We start from the raw sequence: 24,192 nt of genomic DNA on the forward strand, positions 1-24,192 counted from the left end.
ACTCCAGCCCCGGCGACAGAGTGAGACTCTGCCTCAAAAAAAAAAAAAAAAAAAAAAAAAAAAAAAGAGTATAACAGTTAATATCCTCAGAAAATTTTGAAAGGATATTTCTCTCTAAAACAGCTATTAAAATGGAGCAAGCAGGGAGCAAGAAAATGAAATATGATTGCCAAATTAGAACAATAAGGATAAAGAATTAAAGAGGAACAAATAGAGGAGCAGACATAGATGCCAAATTAGTAAGAAATAACTAAGTAAAGTCTTCTAGAACTTAGAGCAAAAAGACAGAGATGGAAGACAGTACAGGAGACATGCAGATAAATTTTGGAGGTAAACATCAATTTAGTAAGAGCTCTAGAAAGAGACAAAGGAAATAGAGGGGAGGAAATAAATAACAGAGGAAATTTTCTTTGAGTTAAAGAAAAGCATAGGTTGTCAAATTGAAATGGCCCACCATGGTCCAAGCAGAATCATAACAGAAAAGCACAGCTCTGTGGTTATGTGGGACTTAGAGACAGCATTCTGCTTAAAAGATAGATCAAGGGACTTTTTTGACACTGCATATGTACACTATCTGGTTTTAAAATTAGATTGAACATATACATAGCTTTAGGGAAACTTCAGGGGAACTAATGAAATGGGACAAAAACTGGCGAACTTGGTTAACAAAATCAAAAACTGTTTCTTTGAAAAGACAAATAAGAAAGACAGATCTTTGGCATTTCTGATTAAGGAAAAAAGACACACCACACTAAGCATGAAAGAGAGGATATAATCATAGAAGTGTAATATAAGAATACTATATAAATCATTATTCATCGAAACATGAAAACTTAGGTGATATGGACTACTTTCTGGGAACTCTTTACAATCTTTGATACTCTTCTATAAACATAGCATTTATTTCAAAATAAAAGGTAAAAAATGGGGGCTTCAATGGCTCCCTATTACTTTCTTATTAAAGCCTAAATTCCTTACTCTGGCAATAAAGTTTCTACAGCTGGTCCAACTTTCCCTTCCAGTTTTATCTCCCCGATTTCCTTTTCTGACACTTGATGCTTCTACCTAACTGTTCCTCATGCGTGTCTTGACCTCTTCTAACCATTCCCATACTCAGATTGAGAACTACTTAGGAAATGCTATTGCCACCTTCTCTTCATATCTAAACCTTGACCATCTCCCAGGACTCCACAAAAATTTTTCAGAGAAAACAAAAAGTTTTCTCTGAATCTCCCTGATGGAACTCTCTGCCTCCTGTGATTTCCCAAAGCAGCGTTCTGTTTCTCTACTAGTCTCAATGTTTTCTACTGTATGCTCAAGTTACCTATGTGCACGTTCTTTCCCTTTACTGAAATGTAAGTTCCAGGGACGGGGTGTGTATCCTTATGTTCCCCATGACTTCAAGCACTGTGTTTTGCATATAGTGCATAAAGTGCCTAATAAATTGTGTTAAGTGAATAGCCAAATGAATGAATAATAAATCCAAAGAATAAATGAAGTTAATGTTTGTCCATTCTTGTATGTAACCAATAGCCAAGATTATTCACCTAAGTCTGCAAGATAGTGGGCTAAGGAGGAAAAGTCAGTAACAGTAAAATCAGCTGATATTATTTTGTTCATATCTGTGGTTAAAGTTTTGAAAATGGATGAATTTCAAAGTATTGATTAAAAAGACCTTGTGATTCTCTCCGGATTTAATTTATACATAGCAACTTTTTCCCCACCCAACTCTCAGGACCATAAATAACCAAGATTTGGCAGTACGCACACCCAGGCATGCGTTATATTAGTTCATACATTCATTATACTCTACCTAGAATATAATGCATTTGACAGATTGGTGAATGGATCTAGAAGATGTGAGTGTAAGAAATTCTAGTGTTCTTGTTTTTGTTTTTGTTTTTGCTACCCAGAGAAGTATAAATTTTCCTATCATCTCATAAATTTTGACCCAAAATGATAGCACTTCCCTTAGATAATAAATTCAACATCTTTCTGTGGTCTTAAAAAAAAAAAAAAGAAGAAATAGGAAACAAAACGAAAAACTGAACACCTCAGCAGGGAGGCCTCTTGGTGATTTCTCTGATCATTTTAGGGTCCCCTTTTCCTGATGTTTAAATCGTCGTATTTTAAGGTTCTCAGGAGGATTGTTAACATCTTTGCTTAAAAAGATCCAGAATTTCCTGAATCAAGTATGTTTTGAAAATGTGTTTGGGTGGTTGGCTGCCAAATCTGGCCCCTTCACCCATTTGGCCCTCCAAAATATGACTTGAGAAGGAAAACCAGGCGGGAAAAAAGAAAGAACATTTCTCCTAAAGTAATGTGCTTACACTTTTCTTTGTCAGTTCAGAAACCATCTTAAATGTTATTTTCACCATATAATATTTCATCATGTTTTTGCCAGGATTTGGACTGTAAGAGCCTACATGCTCATTCCTGCAATGCCTTTCACATAATCAAATGTCACCCCTGTGCATTACAAATCATTTCACAATGGATTATTAATGCCAAGACCATGTGCTGAAACATGGAGAAACCATTATGCCAGCAGTAGCCTTCTTACTGAGCCATGGACGTCACCACCAATGGTGCCAAGTAATTGAAAATACTTGAAGTAGAGCATGGGACTGGATTGTGGGACTAATCCCTCTGGTTTCAGGCAGTTTCATGAAAGCTGTAAGAGATTATGCTCATTCATTCTTTAGGAAAGTAGTATTCAGACTGAACTTTAGTTTTCTCATTAATCAAAGGAAAGCAGTCCAGACAAAGGCTCTGATGGACACAAACCACTGGTTTTTATGCAAAGAAGCCTCTCACTGAAGTAAATGGGAAGCTTGTGTCCATGAAAGCTAATTAAAGAATTTTCAGTTAGCCTTGACACCACAACCTACAAAAAACAGAAACAGAGTGAGAAGGAAAGAGAGAGAGAGAAAGCAGCCATAGCCCTGCCTTTAGACTAGGCCTTCATAAACTACTACAGGATAGAAAAATAGATGTGAAAATATAATTTCATTTCTGCATTTCTAAACAGTAAATAAAATACTCTACTGATTAAAAATTATTTTTTTTCCGAAAGTTGTATTGAAACACAGTAGTACTTGTTGGATCTTTTATAAAAGAAATCATTTTCTAATATTACAAGCATTAAGTATTTCATGTATTCTAGACATATTTTCTTCATGCCACTTTTGTCTAGGCAGTTAATCCTTCCCTAGCCACATATCATGACCATGAAAACTTGCAGTAATTTCCATTTTTTTACAATAGAGCAATGCAAAGGCCATCAGAACCACGTCTGGCTCTCCTCTTGATGAACTCAGAAGGAAAGCCACTCATTGTTGCAGCAGCTGTTTTTGCTTCCAAATCCAAAAGGGAACTTGAGTATTTTATCTTATTTTATATTTTGATTTAAAGGGTTTGTGATTCAAGTTTTGCTTTCAAGTCAGTGACGTGGTCTTCCACATAGCATCTGCTGGAATGACTTGAATTAAAGAATTTCGTTCTTATTTTGACTAACAAGCAAAAATTGCCTTGAATATAGTACTAGGGCATGTGATTATTTATGTGCATGAATTATGATTGAATAAAAAAATGCATCCTGGCAAAGACATTGATGTGATAGCTCGATCTATTTGGAGTGTGAGACACTCATCAGGGCATTATATCTTTTTCACATAACTATTTTGTTGTTAAAATGGCTTCACAGAAAATAAGTACAGGTGTTAAGCACTAAGTTCTGGTACTTAGGCTAGTTGAATAATGCCAAGCACTCTATGAAGTTGAGACATTCAGTTTTTCCATAGGCAAACTGTTGATTGACCTTTCTTTTTTCCATTTGTAACCAATGTTTGGGGTTGCAAAACAGGGCTGTAGAGTAGTGAGATGCGGGGTGGAACATAGCGCAGATGAGCTCCTTGCAAAGCTCTGTCTCTAAAAGGCAATGAATTCATTTGAAGGGTTTTGATTTGTATGCCATTCTGGTTTTCAAACCAAAGCCACTGCCTATGCTGATATCTAGAAAAACTATTTTTCCAAGGAGCATACAGCCTTAAACAAGATGAGGAGTATTTTGTTTAATTTTAGTTACTTAAGGCAGTAAGCATACTTCACCTGCATTATCAGACATAAAAACGCATTTTATACTTTCATGCATTAAATGAGTCTTCTCAAAGTACATGGAATTAAAAGTACATTTAAATTACAATAAACTAAGTTTGTAAAATTAAGTTTCTCCCAGTAGAGAATGACTAAGAAAGTTTGATTAATTCATACACTCGACTCAATGGAATTGTAATGCTCTTTTTGCTGAGTGTTAAATAAGGCCTGGCCTTGACATTCCATATCCCAAATAGGGATTTAGTTCCTGCTATAAACTTGAGACTATTGCCCAGCACTAATGCTGTTTTAATGCCTAGTATTTCTATTTGAAATTATCCATGACCTCTTCTCTGCCTCTAGGGTGGTATACCTTGACTCAGATGGACGACATGCTATGCAATGTAACTTAACTTCTAAAGGAGGTATTTCCTGGTGGAAATCTCCACAGGAAAGCATCCTGTTTTATAACTAATGAGACTCAAGATGGGAAGGTTAGTTATAACCATTTGAAAGTCATATGTCAGCTAATTATCAGACCTTAATGAGTTGCCCATGAAATTGGGAGTGCATATTGCTTTAATGAGACCCTTTATTCCCCAGCATCCTTCCCTAACTTTAATCTGTTTCTTTTTTTATTAAACAAAGCGAATAGAAATTCTTGACCTCCAAATATAGAATATAGTGAAAGAAATGATTAGGAAAGGCCCCAGGGTAAATAAGGACTTTGGACTATCTCCACAGGAGTCTCCCAGCCCCTAATTCATAAACTTTAGAAAGATGCTCACCGGCTTAGTGAGTTGCTGAGTGGGGAAGAAAGCCTGACTCCATCTCTGCCTAACTCCCCCCCATCGCTCTTATGCAATCAGAGCCAAGTCCTTTCACATCAAAGCAACTATAAAAATAAACCCAAATCTTGAGCCCTAATCAATTCATCTTGTCTACACCTTAACTTGAAAAAAAGAAAAAGAAGAAAAAAGAAAAGAAAAGGAATAAAACCTCAAGGAGCAAAGCACAACATAGGCTTGTAATAGTTACCACGGACCTTGGTCTAGGTATGTGTGTAGAATAGCATTGCGGCAGAGGTAAACGAGGAGAAGGCCAGGTGGTTTATATTATAAAAATAACATTCTGACCCAACATGTGCATGAAACATTTCTTTCAGTTGACAGGAACTGGTGAGTTTTCTCTGAAAATTGGACTCCCAGAGCAGTCCCCTCCCCCACACCTAGCTAAGACCCCCATCCCCAGCACACACACAGCTCTAAATTGTTCCCAACGTATTTGCAGCCACCCTGACCTATATGATAGGCACGATATTAACTTGGGTGACTGAGTTCTAACGGTTGCCCTTTTTCACATCACCATCTGGAAGGAGAAAAAATGCTAATATATCCACAATTAGATAAATTGGAACACATGCAAATGTTCGTGCTTTGGTCAGGGTAGTCCAGGTTTTAAAGTACTGAAAGGGGGTCCGTTACCAACAGGGTCTGGTTTGTGGCATTCTTCGTGAAGGCTTGCTGTCAGGATGAAACCGAGGTGTTGGTGACACTGACCAGAGCTGTCAGGCAGTACGCACAAACTCCACAAGTCACTTGCTAAAAGTCGGACTCCAAGTCACAAAAGCAAAATGTTCCCAACCACCTGAATGACAGACCTAACAGCCGATAGGATTTGGGCAGGAATTCTCACCTCTCACAGAGTCATTTGGTTTTGCCACCTCCAAAGTCCCAGCTTTGGGAAACACCTTGGGTACCATGTGCTATTGAATGAATGCCACCTAAATAACACTGACCTGCCCTTGACCCCAGTGAGGACAGTATCTTCAGCTTTGAATCTGCAAATAGATACAATCTGTCACATTAGCTATTACATTACTGTTTTTGTTTGTTTGTTTTAAAATCCTGCTTCTTACAGACCGAGTTTCAACTCCTTGGCTACCATTGGGAGGCACCAATAAAAATGCACCTAAAATGTGTTTTATACCTTTTAGATCTGGAGACAATTTTTCTCCTGATGTCTTTGAAACACACGTATGAATAATTGTAGAAAGTCTGTTGTTGAAGATGGAGAGAAAGTTACTTGTATCGATGTCCTTCCATATACATTTCTAAAGAAAGCACTGTAGTTGGGATGTAAGTAAAGTAAAACCTTGGGATGTAGAAACAACTACTCAACACATGTATCCTGCCTGTTTTCTAATACAAAGCATGGAAAAAAATCATTAATCAAATGAGGGCTACTAGGAAAATTACTGTTTCATGTCTAAATTGCTTCAGCTTGGCCAGAAAATGGTTCTATAATTAGTAACACACCTACAAATAGTTTTTAAAGTATCTCACAAATAAGTAATGAAAAAAACTAATTTCTTATTAGGCATTTCTATTTATAACACATACATGACTACCAAAATTTTATTTCAATTAATATAAGAACTTCTGCTAATGCTAAATAGTTAACTAGTCATTATTTTATTTCAGGACAGCCTACTGGTCAACAAATTAATCTTGGTTGAATCTCGACATTACATAGGGTGACACCCTGGAAAATAATCATAGAAGAAATAAAACCTGCTAAGCAGAGAAATGAAATTGAGACCTCAGTTAGTTAAGTCAGTAGTGCTTATGTACTTCCTAAGGACCTAATTTTAGAAGAACTGTCATAAAGGACTTTTTAAAATCTGAATGCTACTTTCCTTGACTCTTGGGTAGAAGCAGTTTCTCTAATGAGAAATTAGCATTTCTGGTGTTAGCAGAAGTGGCTTTATAATGAAGACAATGAAGCTTCTGCAGAGGCTCCTTGTAAGTCACAATGCCAACTTTTTTACTTGTAATTTCATATTGTTTTTCTTAAACAGGGGCCCCAAATTGTGTAAGCCTCAGGCCCCACAAAACTTGGTTCTGCTCCTGCCTGTTAGAAATGAGACATGGCAGGGGCAGAGGTTTCAGCAACACTCCTCTAAGAGTTGTCCTGGGTCCACATGTGTCAGAATCACCTGCAAATCTTATTATATGCAGACCCCCCACCAGGACACATCTGAAGAGATTCTGATTCAGTAGGTCAGCTTTGGACCCAGGAATACACATGTTTAACAAGTTCCCAGGTAATTGTACTATGAACACTAAAGTTTTTGAACTATTGGTCCAAACTCCTGGCCTAGGCTTGGCAGCAATCTTCATAGTGTACCCTATAGGGTTCTGGTGGCTTGTTGGTCATCTTAATCTATGATAAAATACAGGGCCAAAATGAGTTAGTCTTGGGGGGAATTTTTTATTCATCAGAGCTGGGGAAGTTTATTTTTTGTTTCATTTATTTATTTATTTATTGACTTTTAGTACAGACAAGGTCTCACTACATTGCCCAGGCTGGTCTCAAACTCCTAAGCTCAAGTGATCCTCCAGCCTCAGCCTCCTAAAGTGCTGGGTTTACAGATATGAGCTACCGTGCCTGGCCAGGGCAGTTTCATTTAAATGACTTTTACTCTTGAAGAGTTATCAATACTTCTTGAAATGTTAAGCAACCTTGTGTGGTAGAATTCCAAACTCTCTTGGCCCTGTACTTAATCAAGAGAGTACTTCCGTTTAGAATGAGATGCTTCCTACAAGGTAACATCTGATCTCTGGTCTAGTCACAGTTGGCCTTTCTATCTCCATTTTCCTTCTCCCTATAGTCCAGGAAAGCATCCAAAGGAGAACAATAGGAGGGAGGAGGATATTGAGATAATTTCAGCATATTCCCATCCTCAATGAGTACCATTTATCCCCACAGTGTACTGCATCTTGCTTGGCCTTTTGTTGTAAACGAACTCAAGTTTGTCATGGGAGGAGATATCCTTGTAGTCTTATATCAAAATGACCCATAAAAGCACAAAGTTGAAGCTTTGTCTAAAATACTGTACTGATTTAGGACATGCTATGTGACCTTAGGCAAATTATACATCCTCTTTATTCCAAAGTGGGTGGCCATTTCTATGAAGAGCAAAATAGCAAAGTGGTTAAAAATCTGGACTCCCAAGTCAGACAGACCTGAGGGCAAATCTTGTTTTGTTCACATCTTAAGGTGCATGACCTTGGAGATGTACAACCTCCTTAAGCCTCTATTTCCTCACCTGCAAAATAAGGATAATAACAAAACCAACTTTATAGGATTGTTGTGATAACAAAATGCGATAATAAACATAAAGTGCTCAGCATAGTGCCAAGTACATAGTGCCAGCAATGAATGTGGATTATTTCATTGAGACTTCTTAATTACCTGTGGTGAGCAAAGGCTTTGTATTAGTTATCTATTGCTGCATAAGATATTGCCTATAACCTTACAAATATTTATTGGCTCGCACAGTTTCCAAGGATCAGGGCTCTGGAAGCAGCTTAGTTGAGTGGTTTTGGCTCAAGGTCTTCTAGAAGGAGGTTGCTTTTGGTAAGCTGTCAGCTGGAGGTGCAGTCATTTGAAGGCTTGATCAGGGCTGGAGGATCAGTTTCCAATCTCACTCAGATGGCTGCTGGCAGAAAGCTTTAGTTATCTGCCATATGTGCCTTTCCATGGGACTGCTCATAACATGGCAGCTGACTCTGCCCAAGCCAGTGACTTTTCCCCTTGGTTCCACTTCTCTCATAAAGAGATGGCAAGTGAGACCACGACGGAAGCCATAGTGTCTTTTATAACCTAATACGGGAAGGGATTTGCCATCATTTCTACCATATTCTATTGGTTACACAAACGAACTCTGGTGCAGTGTAGGGGAGGACTACACAAGGGTGTGAATGCCGGCGGCGGGCAGGGGTCCCTGGGGAATCTTACCAACTGGCTACCACTGTCTTTGAATAGCTTTCCTGAGCAATGCCACAGTCACTCTTTTTTTTTTTTTTTTTAACTTTAATTTTAGATCAGAGTCAGGAGGCTTTGAAATGATTATAGTGGTTTATAATCTACCAGCAAATGAAAGGCATCTGAACATCAAGATCAATGTCTGAGTGAGGTCTCCTAGCCACTCAGAAAGCATGTGGCTCCACATGCCTGAGAAATTCACAGCTGACTTTAGTAAAATCTTGACTTAAATATCCCAGCTCTGCACTTTCACAAAGTACAAAGGACAGAAGTTGTCTTTTATATTAACAAGTAAGAATGGTTAACAGAAAAGACATGGTTTACAAATCTATATTTATGATTAGGGCCTGGCTGAAAAATAGCAAGAATAAACTGTATAACCTGGGAAGCCTAACTGTAGCAGGAAGTTACTTTGAAATAACATCATACTTCACTCGCTCCCCAACCGATGTCTTTGACGACTGGTTTGGACACATCCATAAAATGTCCTGTCACTTACCATATTTTATTTTCTTACAGTGTTTCCCACTGTTTGATAGTAACTTTAACAGTGCCTGTTCTTACAGCAACATTCACATTCTGATTTAGATTGCAACCAAGTAGATTGCCATTTGGTTAAATTTCTTCCCCAAGTAAAGACTCTTATGGGTTGAGAGGTCCCATTAAAAGATCCCTAGAGAAAAATATGCAGCCCTTACTGGCTGGGATTTGTAGTTCTAGAATTTAGAAGAAAGCGGCTGGTTAACATTACAGACATTTTGAAGTACTTGTCTTTCAGAAATGCCAAGAACAATAGCAAGAAAAGCCCTTTGATGGCTCAGAATTTATTTTATTTTATGTACTTATTAATTGGAACACTTTCTCCCCCATTTTAAGCAAAGATTCTGTACATTGAAATAATAAAATAAGCATAGACATGTGTCTGCCTTGAAATCTTGATATTGGTTAGGTCTCTGTAGTCCTTTTTCATGCTTTCTGGGTAAAGGCTCTTTCTGTTCTCTCAGCTGGGCTGCACTTTGATCTCCCAAGCAGTGCCATTTGGTTGTAAATGTATGTGGTGCTTTTGATCTAGTACTTAACTGGTCTTATTTAAAATAGATAGCTTCTTTTATCTAACTAGTGTTTACTAGGTCTCTCTCTCCATAAAAGATGATTTAAATTGCTATTATTTAGATAGAAGTTGTTTCTGAAGAGTGCCTGGATCTGAATCTAATTCTCTAAATTCTAAAACCCCAACAGCTCTATGATAGATTTTGTAAAGCTAAATTCCTCTTATAATGAGCGGTTCCTACAGATGTCAGGTAATACTTTCAAAAACATTGTTTGCTTTTTAATGGGGAACTGATTTTCCAAAGAATAATAAACAAACTCTCAGGCAAAAATGGTCATCTCAAAGTGTCTGAATGCAATGACCAATTACCCATCTGAAATTCATTAATATATTTTTATATTACTAAGTTACACATACCATAGAAGTTTATTGAAATTGTGCTCATTTAAAAAAATAAAAAGTATATATCTTTCATTCTTTTCTTTATGAGGATTTCTTGAACATTATGTCCAGTGCTTCAGTGACTTGTTTTTTAGTTTCCTAGCCTGTATTGTTGCTTATTCAGCAAACTAGGTCACAGGAGGCAGGAGACAACTAAGTCATAGGCTCTGCCTTTAGGGAGCTCACAGCCAGGAGATGGTGGAGGCAAAGCATTAGCAAACAGTTACACTGCAGTGTGGTCAATGCCTCCCTTGGACAGTGGTCCTCCAAGTCTAGACTTGAGAGTGATCAGGGAAAGCTTCCTAAAAGAGATGGCACTCAAGCTTCAGTGAAAGACTGGTGACTCAGTGTCCTACAAATTTTCAGCTGAGCCCATAACACAAAGCCAATCTATCTTGTCAAACCCATCCTGGTTTCATACAAGTTGCCTAAAACTTGGAAGAGGTCTAAACTTTGAATGGTCTTGCTGTCTAAAGCTTCCCCCAAAGCCTTGTTGTGTGTCAACACCAAGAAAAAAAAAAAAAAAAACAACTACTTTCCACAGTCTTTGGGCCGGGCACAGTGGCTCATGCCTGCAATCCCAGCACTTTGGGAGGCCAAGGCGGGTAGATCACCTGAGGTCGGGGGTTCGAGACCAGCCTGACCAATGTGGAGAAACCCCATTTCTACTAAAAATACAAAATCAGTTGGTTGTGGTTGCACATGCCTGTAACCCCAGCTACTCAGGAGGCTGAGGCAGGAGACATGCTTGAATCCAGGAGGCGGAGGTTGCGGTGAGCCAAGATCATATCATTGCACTCCAGCCTGGACAACAATCACAAAACTCCGTCTCAAAAAAAAAAGAAAAGAAAATCACTCTTTATGATAAGTTATAATATCTTCTTCTGCCTGCCCTTAATTGTTCTGCTTTGTTAGTCTCCTGGCAAGTTTGTTGGTTTGGTTGGTTTTTGATATTTTTTAATTTGTGTTTGTTTTAATTCTTCTCAGCGTCTTGTTCTCGCCATTTCAAAAGTCTTATAATTATTTCATCAACACACTCACCATGTACAAGCATCTCCAAGCATTGAGCCTGGCTCAGCTAGTGGAGGATGCGCAAGTAATATACAAAAACAGTATGGAGATTCCTTAAAGAACTAATAGTAGAACTACCATTTGATCTAGCAATTCCACTACTGGGAATTTACCCAAAGAAAAAAATGTCATTATATGAAAAAGACACGTGCACGCTCATGTTTATAGCAGCACAATTTGCAATTGCAAAAATACGAAACCAACCTAAGTGCCTGTCAACCGATGAGTGAATAAAGAAAATGGGGTACACCATGGAATACTACTTAGCCATATAAATGAACAAAATAATGGCTTTTGCAGCAACTTGGGTGGAGCTGGAGGCCATTATTCTAAGTGGAGTAACAATATTTGGAAAACCAAATATTGTGTTTTCACTTGTAAGTGGGAGCTAAGCTATGAGGATGCAAAGGCATAAGAATAATATAATGGACTTTGGGGACTTGGGGGAGAAGGTTGGGACGGGGGTGAGGGATAAAAGACTGCATATTGGATACAGAGTATACTGTTCAGGTGACAAGTGCACCAAATTCCCAGAAATCACCACAAAAGAACTTATCCACATAACCAAAAAGCACCTGTATCCCAAAATCTATTGAAATAAGAAATAAAATAAAAAAAGAAATATACGAGGGGGCCAGTGGCTCATTCCTGTAATCCCAGTACTTTGGGAGGCCAAGGCGGGTGGATCGCTTGAGCCCAGGAGTTTGAGACCAGCCTGGGCAACATAGTGAGAACCTGTCTCTACAAAAACTACAAAATTAGCCAGGTATGGTGCCAAGTGCCTATAGACCCAACTACTCAGGAGTCTGGGGTGGGAGGATCCCTTGGACCCTGGAGGTAAAGGTTGTAGTGAGCTAAGATTACACCACTACACTCTAGCCTGGGTGACAGAAGAGAATCAGTCTTTAAAAACAAAAGTATATGAGGGCTCCTCCCAGGCCTGGAGGCTGGGAGAGGGGGTGGGGCAAGAAGTTACCCATAGTCGAGGACAGGATCTTTACAATATATAGGCACTACTGTTCTAGAAGGTTTGAGGGAAAATCACAGAGGACCTGGAACCTGGCTTCAGGACACTCCAACTAGGTTTGTGGAGATGGGGAGGAGAGACAGGTCTCTAGAGGACACGAGAGCGTAAGACTGGAGCATTCCTGGGACAGTGCAGAAATAGTCAACATAGGGCAGATAGGATGGAGGCGGGGATGTTGTGAAAGCAAATGAGAGGGATTTGGCTTGCTTCAGCTGGTGGTACAGAACCCTTGCTCTGTGAAACTGCAAAATGAAGTGTGATATTTGGTATTTTTCCTTTTCTTTCCCATCAGTCACCAAGAACTACTGATTCTGAGAATCATGCATTTTGGGTAGTAGGAGCCTTGGAGATCAGACAGCCTAGCCTCCCTATTTGTCCAGTGAGAAGATTAGCTCCCAAAGTTCAGGTGGTCTAGGTTTCTGAGAAGCAGAGCCGGGGTGCCAGGCTACCCCACTAGTCAGCCACTGACCTAGGCCTGGACTTCTCTTCCTCGGACTTGTTTCCCCCCAGGAGTCCAGGATCCTAGACACTTATCCCTGGGTCCACAGGAGCCTATATGAGAGAGGCCATCAACTCCTGCGCTCTCCAAAAAGTGTGGGCTCCAGGGACAGTCCAGTATTCATGGGACTTGTCCCTCTATCTGCAACCCCAGGAGCCATGCCAAACCAGAACTTGAAAAATGGGAGTTGTTAGTTGTTCAGAGACAGGGAGGACAGAAAAGAATCAGGATGCATCGACCAGATCCATATGAGCCACAGAAAGCCAGTCTAGCGGGATGGAGAACAACATTATATTTGAGAGGAGTGAATTTTTTTATGAGTCACTAATCATAGGCTGCCTGTGGCCCTAACTTCAAGAAGGTTTGAATGGAGTATGTCCCACCAAAACCACATGGATTGAGAGCAAGGGAGAAAGCCTAGTCCTCAAGAAAATCAGGTAACTGTTACTAGAAGGAAGGTGGGGGAAAAATGTTGGAAATGCAAAAGCGATAGATACTGACAGCAGCACCCTTGTACTAACCTGGAGATAAAAATGTCTGGCTGGCCTGTTCTCATAAGTGCTACTATGTGCCAGGTATTTCCAGTGCTTTATCTGTATTAACCAATTGATCCTAACCTCAATCCTACTATATTCCCATTTTATAGAGGAGGAAATTGAGGTGCAGAGAGACTAATTAACCTACTCAAGGTCTTATAGTTAGTAAATGCCAGAGCTGAAAGCAGTCTGACTCTAGAATTTGTGTTCTTAATTATTGTGTTACAAGTATTTCCAGATTCCTTGCTTTTCTCCTTTCCTTATCTTTTCCTCTGAAATAGGGATTTGAGGAAGGCCCTGATAATGAACATAAATTATCTAGCACACAATAATAGCCATTATTAATTTATCATTACTCATTAACAGAGTATGCAAAGCTTCTGACATATAGTAGACATTCAAAGACTATAAAATAAGGCAATAAGTAACTGAAGATCAACCAAGACATTTGCATGGACTCTGGAGCTGAAGGAAAATCTGCGTGACCATCAGGGAGATTAGCAATGTATATGAAAAGAATAGATGCAGACAGCAAATGCATAAATAGAAATGTCCAGAGACCCATTGATGCGGGAGTGAAACGGTGAAATGCTAAATTCTCAAATGACTCCTTTTCTCCTTTCCTTCTCCAGTGCTGCTTAAGTAGAGCTGAGGCCAGGCGGGATGCAGCTAAAGTGGCCCTGATCAACTCCCTCTTCAATGAGCTGCCCTCTCGCAGGATCACCAAGGAATTCATTACAGAAAGTGTTCAGGAAGCAGTAGCCTCTACCAGCGTGAGTACCCACCCCAGAGGGCAGGAGATGGCTGCACTGAGAATTCTGAAGCATTTGAATCTTGAGAGATGCTAACATGAGCAAATTCTTATTTTAAGAATTCTGTAGATTCATTTTTTACCCATTAAATTGTTATTTTTCAGAAAAAAGAATACTTATATTGGAAATCATAAAATTCACACATCTCAATAATACTTCTTAATCTCCCTGGATCACAATTAATCATGCTTTAAATCAAGGTAGATCATTGGATCCACCTGGATATGTTTAAGTGCATGCTTATTGAGGAGTGTTGATTCTTTTAGGGCCTGAGAACGCAAACAGTGGAATACTGCTTTAATCTAGTGGAGAATTAGCTCCATTTTCCCCAAAGTTGAAAGATCATGAAAAATCATCGGAAGTGTTTACTGAAAGTGTGAATTCTCCAACCAGTGTGGGGCGCTGCAATCTGCATTTTTAAGGAAACATGGATTGTTTAGATATGGGAAAAACCATATGCCCAATATGTGTTAGCTATTAGAATTACTATGGTTGCGCCGGGCGCAGTGGCTCAAGCCTGTAATCCCAGCACTTTGGGAGGCCGAGACAGGCGGATCACGAGGTCAGGAGTTCGAGACCATCCTGGCAAATACGGTGAAACCCCGTCTATACTAAAAAATACAAAAAACTAGCCGGGCGAGGTGGCAGGCACCTGTAGTCCCAGCTACTCGGGAGGCTGAGGCAGGAGAATGGCGTAAACCCGGGAGGCAGAGCTTGCAGTGAGCTGAGATCTGGCCACTGCACTCCAGCCTGGGCGACAGAGCGAGACTCCGTCTCAAAAAAAAAAAAAAAAGAATTACTATGGTTAATATCAATTACCTCTGCAGAGAGCATTGAAAATTTCTGTAATTAACAAAATTAAATGCAAAGTGCTTTAAGAGCAAAACACCCTGTCTTAAAAATTAGATAGGTTTTTTTATTTTTTTTTATTTTATTTTATTTTTTTTTTGCAATACAGGACAGGATATTTGTCCCATGAATGATTTGGAGCTCCCAACTCCCATTGCTTCCAAACTATAAGCCAGGAAAGAAGCCTTGGGTCCCCACCTGTGGCGAGTATCTCCCTGTGTGTGCTCAAGGGCAGGAACCTGGCATTACCAAAGGGATTAGCCACCTCTGGCCTGCCTTTAGCACGGATAAACCCCACCTGAGATTTCCTTCTCTGTTTCCCTTAACTAGGAAGGCTCCGTCATTCTGGTGAAGCTGCTGATGATGAAGGAAACACTATCAGACTAGATGTGACTCTTTTCCCCTCATAAATCTTCTTATCACATAAAGGAGAGATAAGGAAGGAGCAGGAGTAGAAGGGTGATTGACTTGGCTGGGAGATGCCAGGGAGTTCTGTTCTATATCTGGTCTGCGGATGAAAGGAAGGCTTTATTTTCCAGTCCTGTAAATTTCAAGTGCTTTTGAGGAAGAGAGGTTAGGAAAATTATGCCTGATTTATATAAGTGTGAAATTTACTCAGGAGTAGGGAAGAGCGCTCAGTGTAAAAGTAATTTATCATTTTTTAAATGGAAATTTCTAAGGAAACAGATTATATATGGTTGCATGCTTCTAGATGTATTTCCTCTGGGATATTTAAAAAGCCAACATAAATATTTCAGCAGCGGTGTGTTAATGTTATTGCATTCAAAAGCTATAAATTTGCTGCTATCTGATGCTGGCACTTGTTTGTTCAGTCTCACAAAGTCACCATTGCCCACCTTCCCAGGAATCCGTGTCCATAGGACACGGAAGGGCTGGTCCAAAGGCCATACCAGAGTTGTGTTAGCTTCTTAGCACCACTCCCTACACCCAAACTGAAAGGGAATTTCATTTCTGCCCATCACCCACACACTTCGTTTCCTAAACATTAAGCGGTACAGGAGTGAAAAAATATAAACCATGATCCATGTCTCCAGGCCAAACACCAGCATATTACGAAAAGCTCCTATTCAGAATCACAGCAGTAAATTATGAATGGTCCATACAACCGACAAATTCTTTCCATGTCAATTACATAATACTGCCTGGTTATCATTGGAATCAGAGCAAAGTCAGTGTTTCAAGATTTCAATAACCAATGAAGGCAACCTCGGAGCTCAGCCATGCAATTTTTTTTTTTTTTTTTTTTTTTTTTTTGAGACGGAGTCTTGCTCTGTCGCCTGGGCTGGAGTAGAGTGGCGGGATCTCAGCTCACTGCGAGCTCCGCCTCCCGGGTTCACACCATTCTCCTGCCTCAGCCTCCAGAGTAGCTGGGACTACAGGCGCCCGCCACCTCGCCCGGCTAGTTTTTTGGATTTTTAGTAGAGATGGGGTTTCACCGTGTTAGCCAGGATGTTAGTCTCGATCTCCTGACCTTGTGATCCGCCCGTCTCAGCCTCCCAAAGTGCTGGGATTACAGGCTTGAGCCACCGCGCCCGGCTAGCCATGCAAATGTTAACACCACCAACAACAACACCCTGTGCAATAATACAGAAATGTCTTCCTTTGGAAAATTATTCTATCAGCGAGTATGTAACAATTAGTATTCTAATTAAATGCTCAATTCAAATTGATTACAAAACCCTCAAATCAACTGGAGACTTAGTTGTAGAGTGAACGTCTGTTCAGGTTAGACCAAAAATAGAAGACTTGCTGTGTGGCCACAGAATTAATTTGTGACCATTCGAAGAAGAGGAGGAAAAATCAGTAATTTTTCTTTTTCTGCTTGCTTTCCCAAGGGCACTTTAGATGATGCAGATGACCCCAGCACCAGTGTTGGAGCCTATCACTACATGCTGGAGTCAAACATGGGGAAGACCATGCTGGAGTTTCAGGTACCTGCCTGCCTGCCACATATTTATTTGATTATCCAATCCAGAAGCCTAAGAGAAATGCAACACTTATCACTAACATCTCCTGACCCAGTAATCTTTTGGTCTTAAGTGTTTTTGGTCATTTTAATTTAACCCTCCTGGAATCCAGCATGGTAGCCCCATCTCGGACACATCTCATACGCCTAAACAAACACGCAATCGGGGAACAATCTTTGCTTTTATAAAGGAAAGTATAAGACAAATCTAATAAATTGGTGAGGTATACCACATGCTTATGGTTCTGTAATATTTCACCAGCTTTTCAGTACAAAGCTCCCCCCTAAACCAATGAAAACAGTTTGATATGTTGGTTGTTACCATCTGCTTCTTAATTTTCAAGTCCTATAACTTCTGAAAGTTCCTGCAGTGCATATTAAACAAAATCCTCCTTGGGTCTGGTTTTCTATTAAACAAGTTCTGTCACCTCCTATCATCAATGAAATAAAAAAGAAATTAACAATCTGTAACTCTTTTTCATCCACTGCCAACAAATGATAACAAGAACTGAGGAACTATATTACCTACTATTTCTAAAATATATTGTTATGTTAGTAACAACAATAGTAATAACAGCTGACACTTATGGATGTTTACTTTGGCCCATGCTTAGCATTTAACAAATAGTGTCATAATTTAACACTCACAATAACTGTATGAGGTAAATAATATTGTTATCCTCATGTTATCATTGAAGCTAGGGTTCAGGATCAGGCAGTCTGATCTCTGAGCTCACACATCTGACTATTATTCTATATCAGGCTAGACAGAATTTTAGTAGTGATTGGACATGAAATGTGCTTCCCTTTAAAAAACTTAACTCCAATGCAGTTGAACATCCATACACATGCAATGATGGTAGGAATCAGAATGCAATATGACAAAAAGACTTCACCCTTAGAAATTCTGTTTTCTTTCTTTTTTTTTTTTTTTTTTTTTTGAGACGGAGTCTCGCTCTGTTGCCCAGGCTGGAGGGCAGTGGTGCGATCTTGGCTCACTGCAAGCTCCGCCTTCTGGGTTCACACCATTCTCCTGCCTCAGCCTCCCAAGTAGCTGGGACTACAGGCACCTGCCGCCACGCCTGGCTAATTTTTTGTATTTTTAGTAGAGACAGGGTTTCACCATGTTAGCCAGGATAGTCTTGATCTCCTGACCTTGTGATCCACCCGCCTTGGCCTCCCAAAAGTGCTAGTATTACAGGTGTGAGCCACCGCACCTGGCCTTAGTCATCCAGTTTTATTCTTAAGTGGCCATGGTCTTACTGACCTTTGACGTAGCCTGTCTTGGTTAGGAAGCAACAAGGTATCCCTTAAGCCTAGTGGATGGTGCACATGTCAGCTCAGTGGCTGTGACCCAGACTCTGCAGTGGGTTGGCCAGTTCGAGCCTGGCTCTTTTCCTTACCTCAAAATCTATTTCCTCGTTTGGGTGTAAATCAGGGAGAATAACAGTACCTTCCTCACAGTGCTATTGTGAGGATTAAATGGGATGATATGGGTAGAGTCCAGAAGAGTGCCTGGGGTATAATGAATGCTCAGTGAAAATGAACAACCATTATTATATGTATTTCTGAAGGAGTCTTTGCTTGAAATGCCAGAGGCTACTGGATGGATTCCGTTGACAACTCTGTCTAACCTAGCTCTATTTGAACCTGCACAAAATGGTTCAGGGCCCCTATTGTAGGATAAAAGAGTCGATCTGTAAAAGGTCCTTTTTTTCATAACAATCTAAAACTAAACAGAGGAATAATACTTTTAAAAAGAGGTATTTTTTCAAGAGAAAGAATATAAACTAAAAAGTCATACAGACCTATGTGTGAAGACTGCTCTACCACTCGCCATCTGTGACCTTGTCCACTCTGAGACTCAGTTTTCTCATCTATAAAACAGGAATAATAATGCCCATTTTGTAGAATTTTTGTGGGATTTAAGTAGTGTAACATTTATAAAGCATCTGGCATAATGCTTCCCCAAGCAGGAATTTCATTTAATTCCTGTTCCCCCTCCAAATCATATTGTAGTTCTTTTATTATGGAATGAACATTGCCTGCCCCAGTACACAGTAGCTTGTATGTGATTTAGCGCTATTTTTGGAAAAATTAAGAATGATTTTGAATGTGATTGGTTTAGTCTGCCAAAGATGGGGGAAGGTGAGATTAAAAAAAAATTCTTAAAATTCCTTCCAAGTACTATGAAAGGCTCTACTCAACCCTCTTTTAGTAATACTTTAATTGTTTTGCTATAGGCTAGGTGTTTTCTGTGTGGTCTGTAGTAAGGTATTTAAATTTGTGAAATAATAATTTGAATCCTACTGTGGACATGCTTCATAAATTCTCCTAAAGGAGTCTGGGTACAGGATGGAGACAAAGGAAGAGGAAGATGTGAGGGCAGGGAAAATTCAAACTCCCTTCCCCAGTAGGGATACTGGCAACCCAGGAGGAGGGCCTGTGGAGCGCATCCCTTTTCCTTCCACCAGCCCTAGCTTGCCTGCTGGGACCTGGCACATTCCTTAGTGGCCTGGGTTAAATGCTTCCGCTTGTGTCTACACATAATGGGAATTGCCCACAGACCTGGACTGTTTCTGCAGCCAACACAGCAATTCAGTACCCCTGGTGGGTAATAGATGTGTGTTTGTATCTAGCTATGGATGACTCTACCATGTAAAAACAAGCTGGTGTCTCCAGACTGCCCTCGGGCTTTCGCGGGGCGGGAGGCGGGTGGGGGCGTCCTGCAGCCAGCACTCAGAGGAAACATGATAGGCCTCTGCTTACCTTCACTTCGTGGGAGGGAAGCCTGGATGCCTGTTTCGAGGTAGCTTTGCCACAGAGAAAATTGCCTGCTGTTTGCGGGAAAGGCTGGGAGCAGCACTAGTCACTGGGTCTTGTCAAGGTCAGATTCTAGGCAGACGTTGACTGAAGCTGGTTAATATATTTATTCTGAAGCCTAATGCAATCCAAGGAAGAGTTGTTTATTTACATCTGCTAAATTTTCCAGGTCGCCTTTTAAAACCTCATCCCATAAACAAATTTCCTCTTAAATCCATTCTCTTGGGTGGGGAGATGGTGCCCACCTGTTTTTCAAGTTCTCCATTTACAGTGTTTGTTTTTCTTATTTCTGATGAATCACAGAGCCAAACCTGTCTCCTAGAAAGAGTTCCAAAGAGAAGCAGTGAGCATTTTCTCTCTACCAAGTAGCTGAAAAGCCAAACATTGTTTCTAACAGAGGCAACACCAGGAAAGGCTGTGAGGACAGAGCCCCGTTGTTGTCTGTTTAAATGAAATGAATGACAAAATAAACCAGGAAAGCTGCAGAGTGAGAGCTGCAACCGAAATTTTCCCCGAAGAGGAAAGAAAATACACAGCTTGATTCTTTGTTCTATATTAAATTTACTCTGCTAGTCAGGACCAGCTAGATAATTTGCCAGGCCCAGTGCAAAATGAAAATCTAGGGGCCCTTGTGCAAAAATTACCAAGAATTTCAAGACAGCAGAGCACTAAACAAAGCAGGGGCCCTGTACAGCTGCGCAGACCTCGTGCCCGTGAAGCCGGGCTTGCGCTGAGACAGAGCCACAAGAAGAGACCAGACAAGGGCTAGGCAAGTGAGGCATTTGTCTTGGGTACAAAATTGAAAGGGATGCATAAAAACTTCATAATCAAGATGAATAATATTATAATGCATTATTTTTAAACTCAAAATTCATGCAAAAAATTCACGATAAACAAAATATCAGACTTATAAATAAAAGACCATGAATATGTATAATTGGCCCCACTCACTTTAAATCTTGCCTCACCTGCCTCACCTTATGAGGCTAACTTGTTTTTCTGTTGGTCTAGGCAGGCCCCTCAGGCTTCCAAATTACCTCACAAACCAAACACCACACCCCAAAATACTTCAGTGAGGAGTATGACAGATCCTACAGGAAAAGACAACACTGATTTCCTTTTATTTTTTAAAAAATTGTATATATATTCTTTTTTTTTTTTTTTCTGAGACAGGAATCTTGCTATTTTGCCCAGGCTGGGCACAAGCTCAGACTCTTCCTGCCTCAGCCTCCCAAGCAGCTGGGACTACAGGCACATTCCACGGCACCTGGCTACACTAACTTCCTTTAGAGTAACAGACCTTCTCCAGGTAGAATACGAGCCAGCAAACACCAGGCAGCAAAGAATCATGGGGAAACTGGCAAGCGGAACTCCACAGCAGCCCTCTCCTTCCCACTCTGCAATCATGCAAGGATTCCCAACGGAATCAGAGGCATGCAAAGATTTTCTGGAGTTGAGCCAAGAGCTCAAATAGTTTTGGGAAAATTTGAAGAGAGTGAATTTGGTCTTATGAGGGGAAATAAAGAAGTGAGACAGAAAATATGTGAAAATATTTAAATATACTTTATATAATGATGGCAAGATGAATATCTCTACAGAGGACAAAAACTAGATGGAGATATAACGTACGAAGTTGGAAAGGAGGTCATCTTCCCTAGGGAATTTTAAGAACAAGAGCAACACTGAGGAAGAGACAGTTGTGTTACTGGAGAGGAAAAAAAAAAGCTGCTTCGTGACGGGATAGAAATTTAGACAAACCAGAGGTGCTGAGGAGGTTGGCCTTCATCCTGGAGACAAAAAAAGTTCAAGTCTCTTTGGGGACATTTTTGAAAGATGAAGGTTGTCAAGGGGCATGAGAAAGGGTTTTGGTTCTGTTCACAGAAGAGCTGTGAATTCTAAAGTCTTAGGAGATTTTCAGAGTGGAATGATAGTCGCTTATGGGGCGGGAAGAGCAGTTAGTCTATAGATAAGACAGAGAGCCCAGAAGACCCCAGAGGAAGAAGAATATGTTTCTAAGACAACAATTATCAGAGGATGGAATTAAGAGCCCTGTTAGCCATAGGCTGTTTCTCAAACTGGGCCACAAGGATGCAAGAACAATGCCAAGATAGCTAGCTATAGGAAGCCACAAAATAAATCCCATATATGTGTCTGGGTTCTCAACTTCACGTAAAGATTTAGGGTGGTGGGGGTCAGATGGAGGAGTGGAGTCTCACTCACTTGCCCAGGCTGGAGTGTGGTGTCGCGATGGCAGCTCACTGAAATCTCCGTCTCCCAGGTTCAAACAATTCTCCTGCCTCAGCCTCCCAAGTAGCTGGGATTACAGGCACCCGCCACCACACCTGGCTAATTTTTGTGTTTTTAGTAGAAACAGGTTTTCACCATTTTGCCCAGGCTGGTCTCCATCTCCTGACCTCAAGTGATCTGCCTGCCTCAGCCTCCCAAGTGCTGGGATTATAGGCGTGAGCCACCGCACCCGGCCAATATTTATTTTCTCTTTTCTAAAAATGGACATATACAATCAAATACAAAATTTGAGTGGATTTTTATAAGACATAAAACCAAAAAATTTTTCTTATTTACAAATATTGTCACTCCTGTTACATCATAGAGACTGGTTCCCAAATATTAAAAAATCCTTCGTATTCATTTTTATGGCTTCAAAGTATTCAGTGAGTTGATTTGTTAGTATGGTAGGAAGGGCAACACAAATTTGCCCTCCTCAGCCACTGAGGCTACTTTGATGGAAAGCCAGAGGAGAACAGCAGTGACAGTCAGATTGGACAGGATTTGATTTCTAGAACAAAGCACTCTCACTTTTTCAACTTAGCATAGTGATGTGATGAAGTGAAAATCTGAACAAGGGCAGGAAGATGTGGAGGAGAGGGGCCAGGAGGGGGCAGCATCCCTGGGCACTGGACCCAGGACCCTGTGCAGACAGGGAGGTCTCCATCTGGGGCAGAAGGAGCAGCTCAGCTGGTATTCATGTATGTTTTAATTAGCAGACACAAGTGGTTTTGCTTTTACTGAGTGTCTGTGGGCTCTTAGAGTGCTTACTGTGCAGTGAACTTAGACAAAATGCCAAACTGGATCTCTAACAGAAAAGAAGAAAAACATTTCATTCTAATGGCAATTTTAGACATGAGAGAAGTGCTATTTGCTCTTCTAATAATCTGATAGCTTTAAAATTTACCAAATAATTTTAAGATGCCTAAAACCTGACTATGAGTCTCCTGATTTTCATACGAGAACCTCTTCCCGAGCAAGCAGATGTAAAGACAGTTAATTAAAGTCAGCTTTTTTGTTTTGTTTTAAGAGAGAAAATATTATGTTGCCCAGGCTGGTCTCAAACTATTGGGCTCAATGAATTCTCATGCCTCAGCCTCCCAAGTTGCTAGGACTATAGGCACACACCACCGTGCCCAGCTGAAAGCTTTTTTGAATGAGCAGTAAGACATCTATGTTAAGTTTTTATAACTATTTTTAAGACATGAAAGCTCCTTAATTGTATAGAGTTATTTTTCAATAATTTCAATAACTGCAGGCTATTAATCCACAATAGATGTATCTCTGACAAAAAAAAAAAAACTATATATGAAATGCAAATAATTTCAGTGGAAAACTTCTCATTGTAACCGCATTAGGAAAATGAAAATCTTCAGTATATTTATACACCTTAGCTTTACCTTGATATCACAAAAGGCAAGGAAATGATGGTGCTGATAGTCTGAATGCTATGCTCAACTCTGGCCCTTGGATTTGGAAACCATGGGTGAGTTTTAATGTCAATACAACCTTATTATCTATATTTCAAGGCATTTTTCTTGACTGAATTTATAAATTTAGGAGTATTGAACAGTTTCTGTAGTTTGTTCATTATATGTTTTATATTGACAAAAGACAAAATTATAATAAATTTAGTTTAACGATCTAGCTGACTTTTACTTGCAATTTTAGAATTGGGTAATACCTCCTTCTGTAAAATAGAATGAGTGTTCCGATGGGCTGAGCAGAGGAAGTTGGCTTTAGGCAGAAAAGGGCTGAAGAAGGAAGAAACAGAGGACAAAAATGGATTGGCCATTTCATAGTTACTTCTCTTGTAAAGATTGTAGCAGTGGGGACTTCTTTATTATGCTGGCTAAAACTGGCTTATTTCGGGATTTGGGTATAT

At 40.1% G+C, this 24,192-nt stretch overlaps 1 protein-coding gene across 1 annotated transcript in view; it reads left to right on the forward strand.

The window, feature by feature from the left end:
- Window positions 1-24,192, forward strand: part of LIX1 (limb and CNS expressed 1) — a 51,846-nt gene that overhangs the window by 21,896 nt on the left and 5,758 nt on the right. Inside the window, exons 3-4 of the mRNA XM_010388632.2 lie at window positions 14,183-14,323; window positions 17,068-17,163. Of these exons, the coding sequence (XP_010386934.1) occupies window positions 14,183-14,323; window positions 17,068-17,163 (237 nt within the window). The remainder of the gene's footprint in view (window positions 1-14,182; window positions 14,324-17,067; window positions 17,164-24,192) is intronic.

This window comes from Rhinopithecus roxellana, chromosome 3 (assembly GCF_007565055.1).
Source record: "Rhinopithecus roxellana isolate Shanxi Qingling chromosome 3, ASM756505v1, whole genome shotgun sequence".
NCBI lineage: Eukaryota > Metazoa > Chordata > Mammalia > Primates > Cercopithecidae > Rhinopithecus > Rhinopithecus roxellana.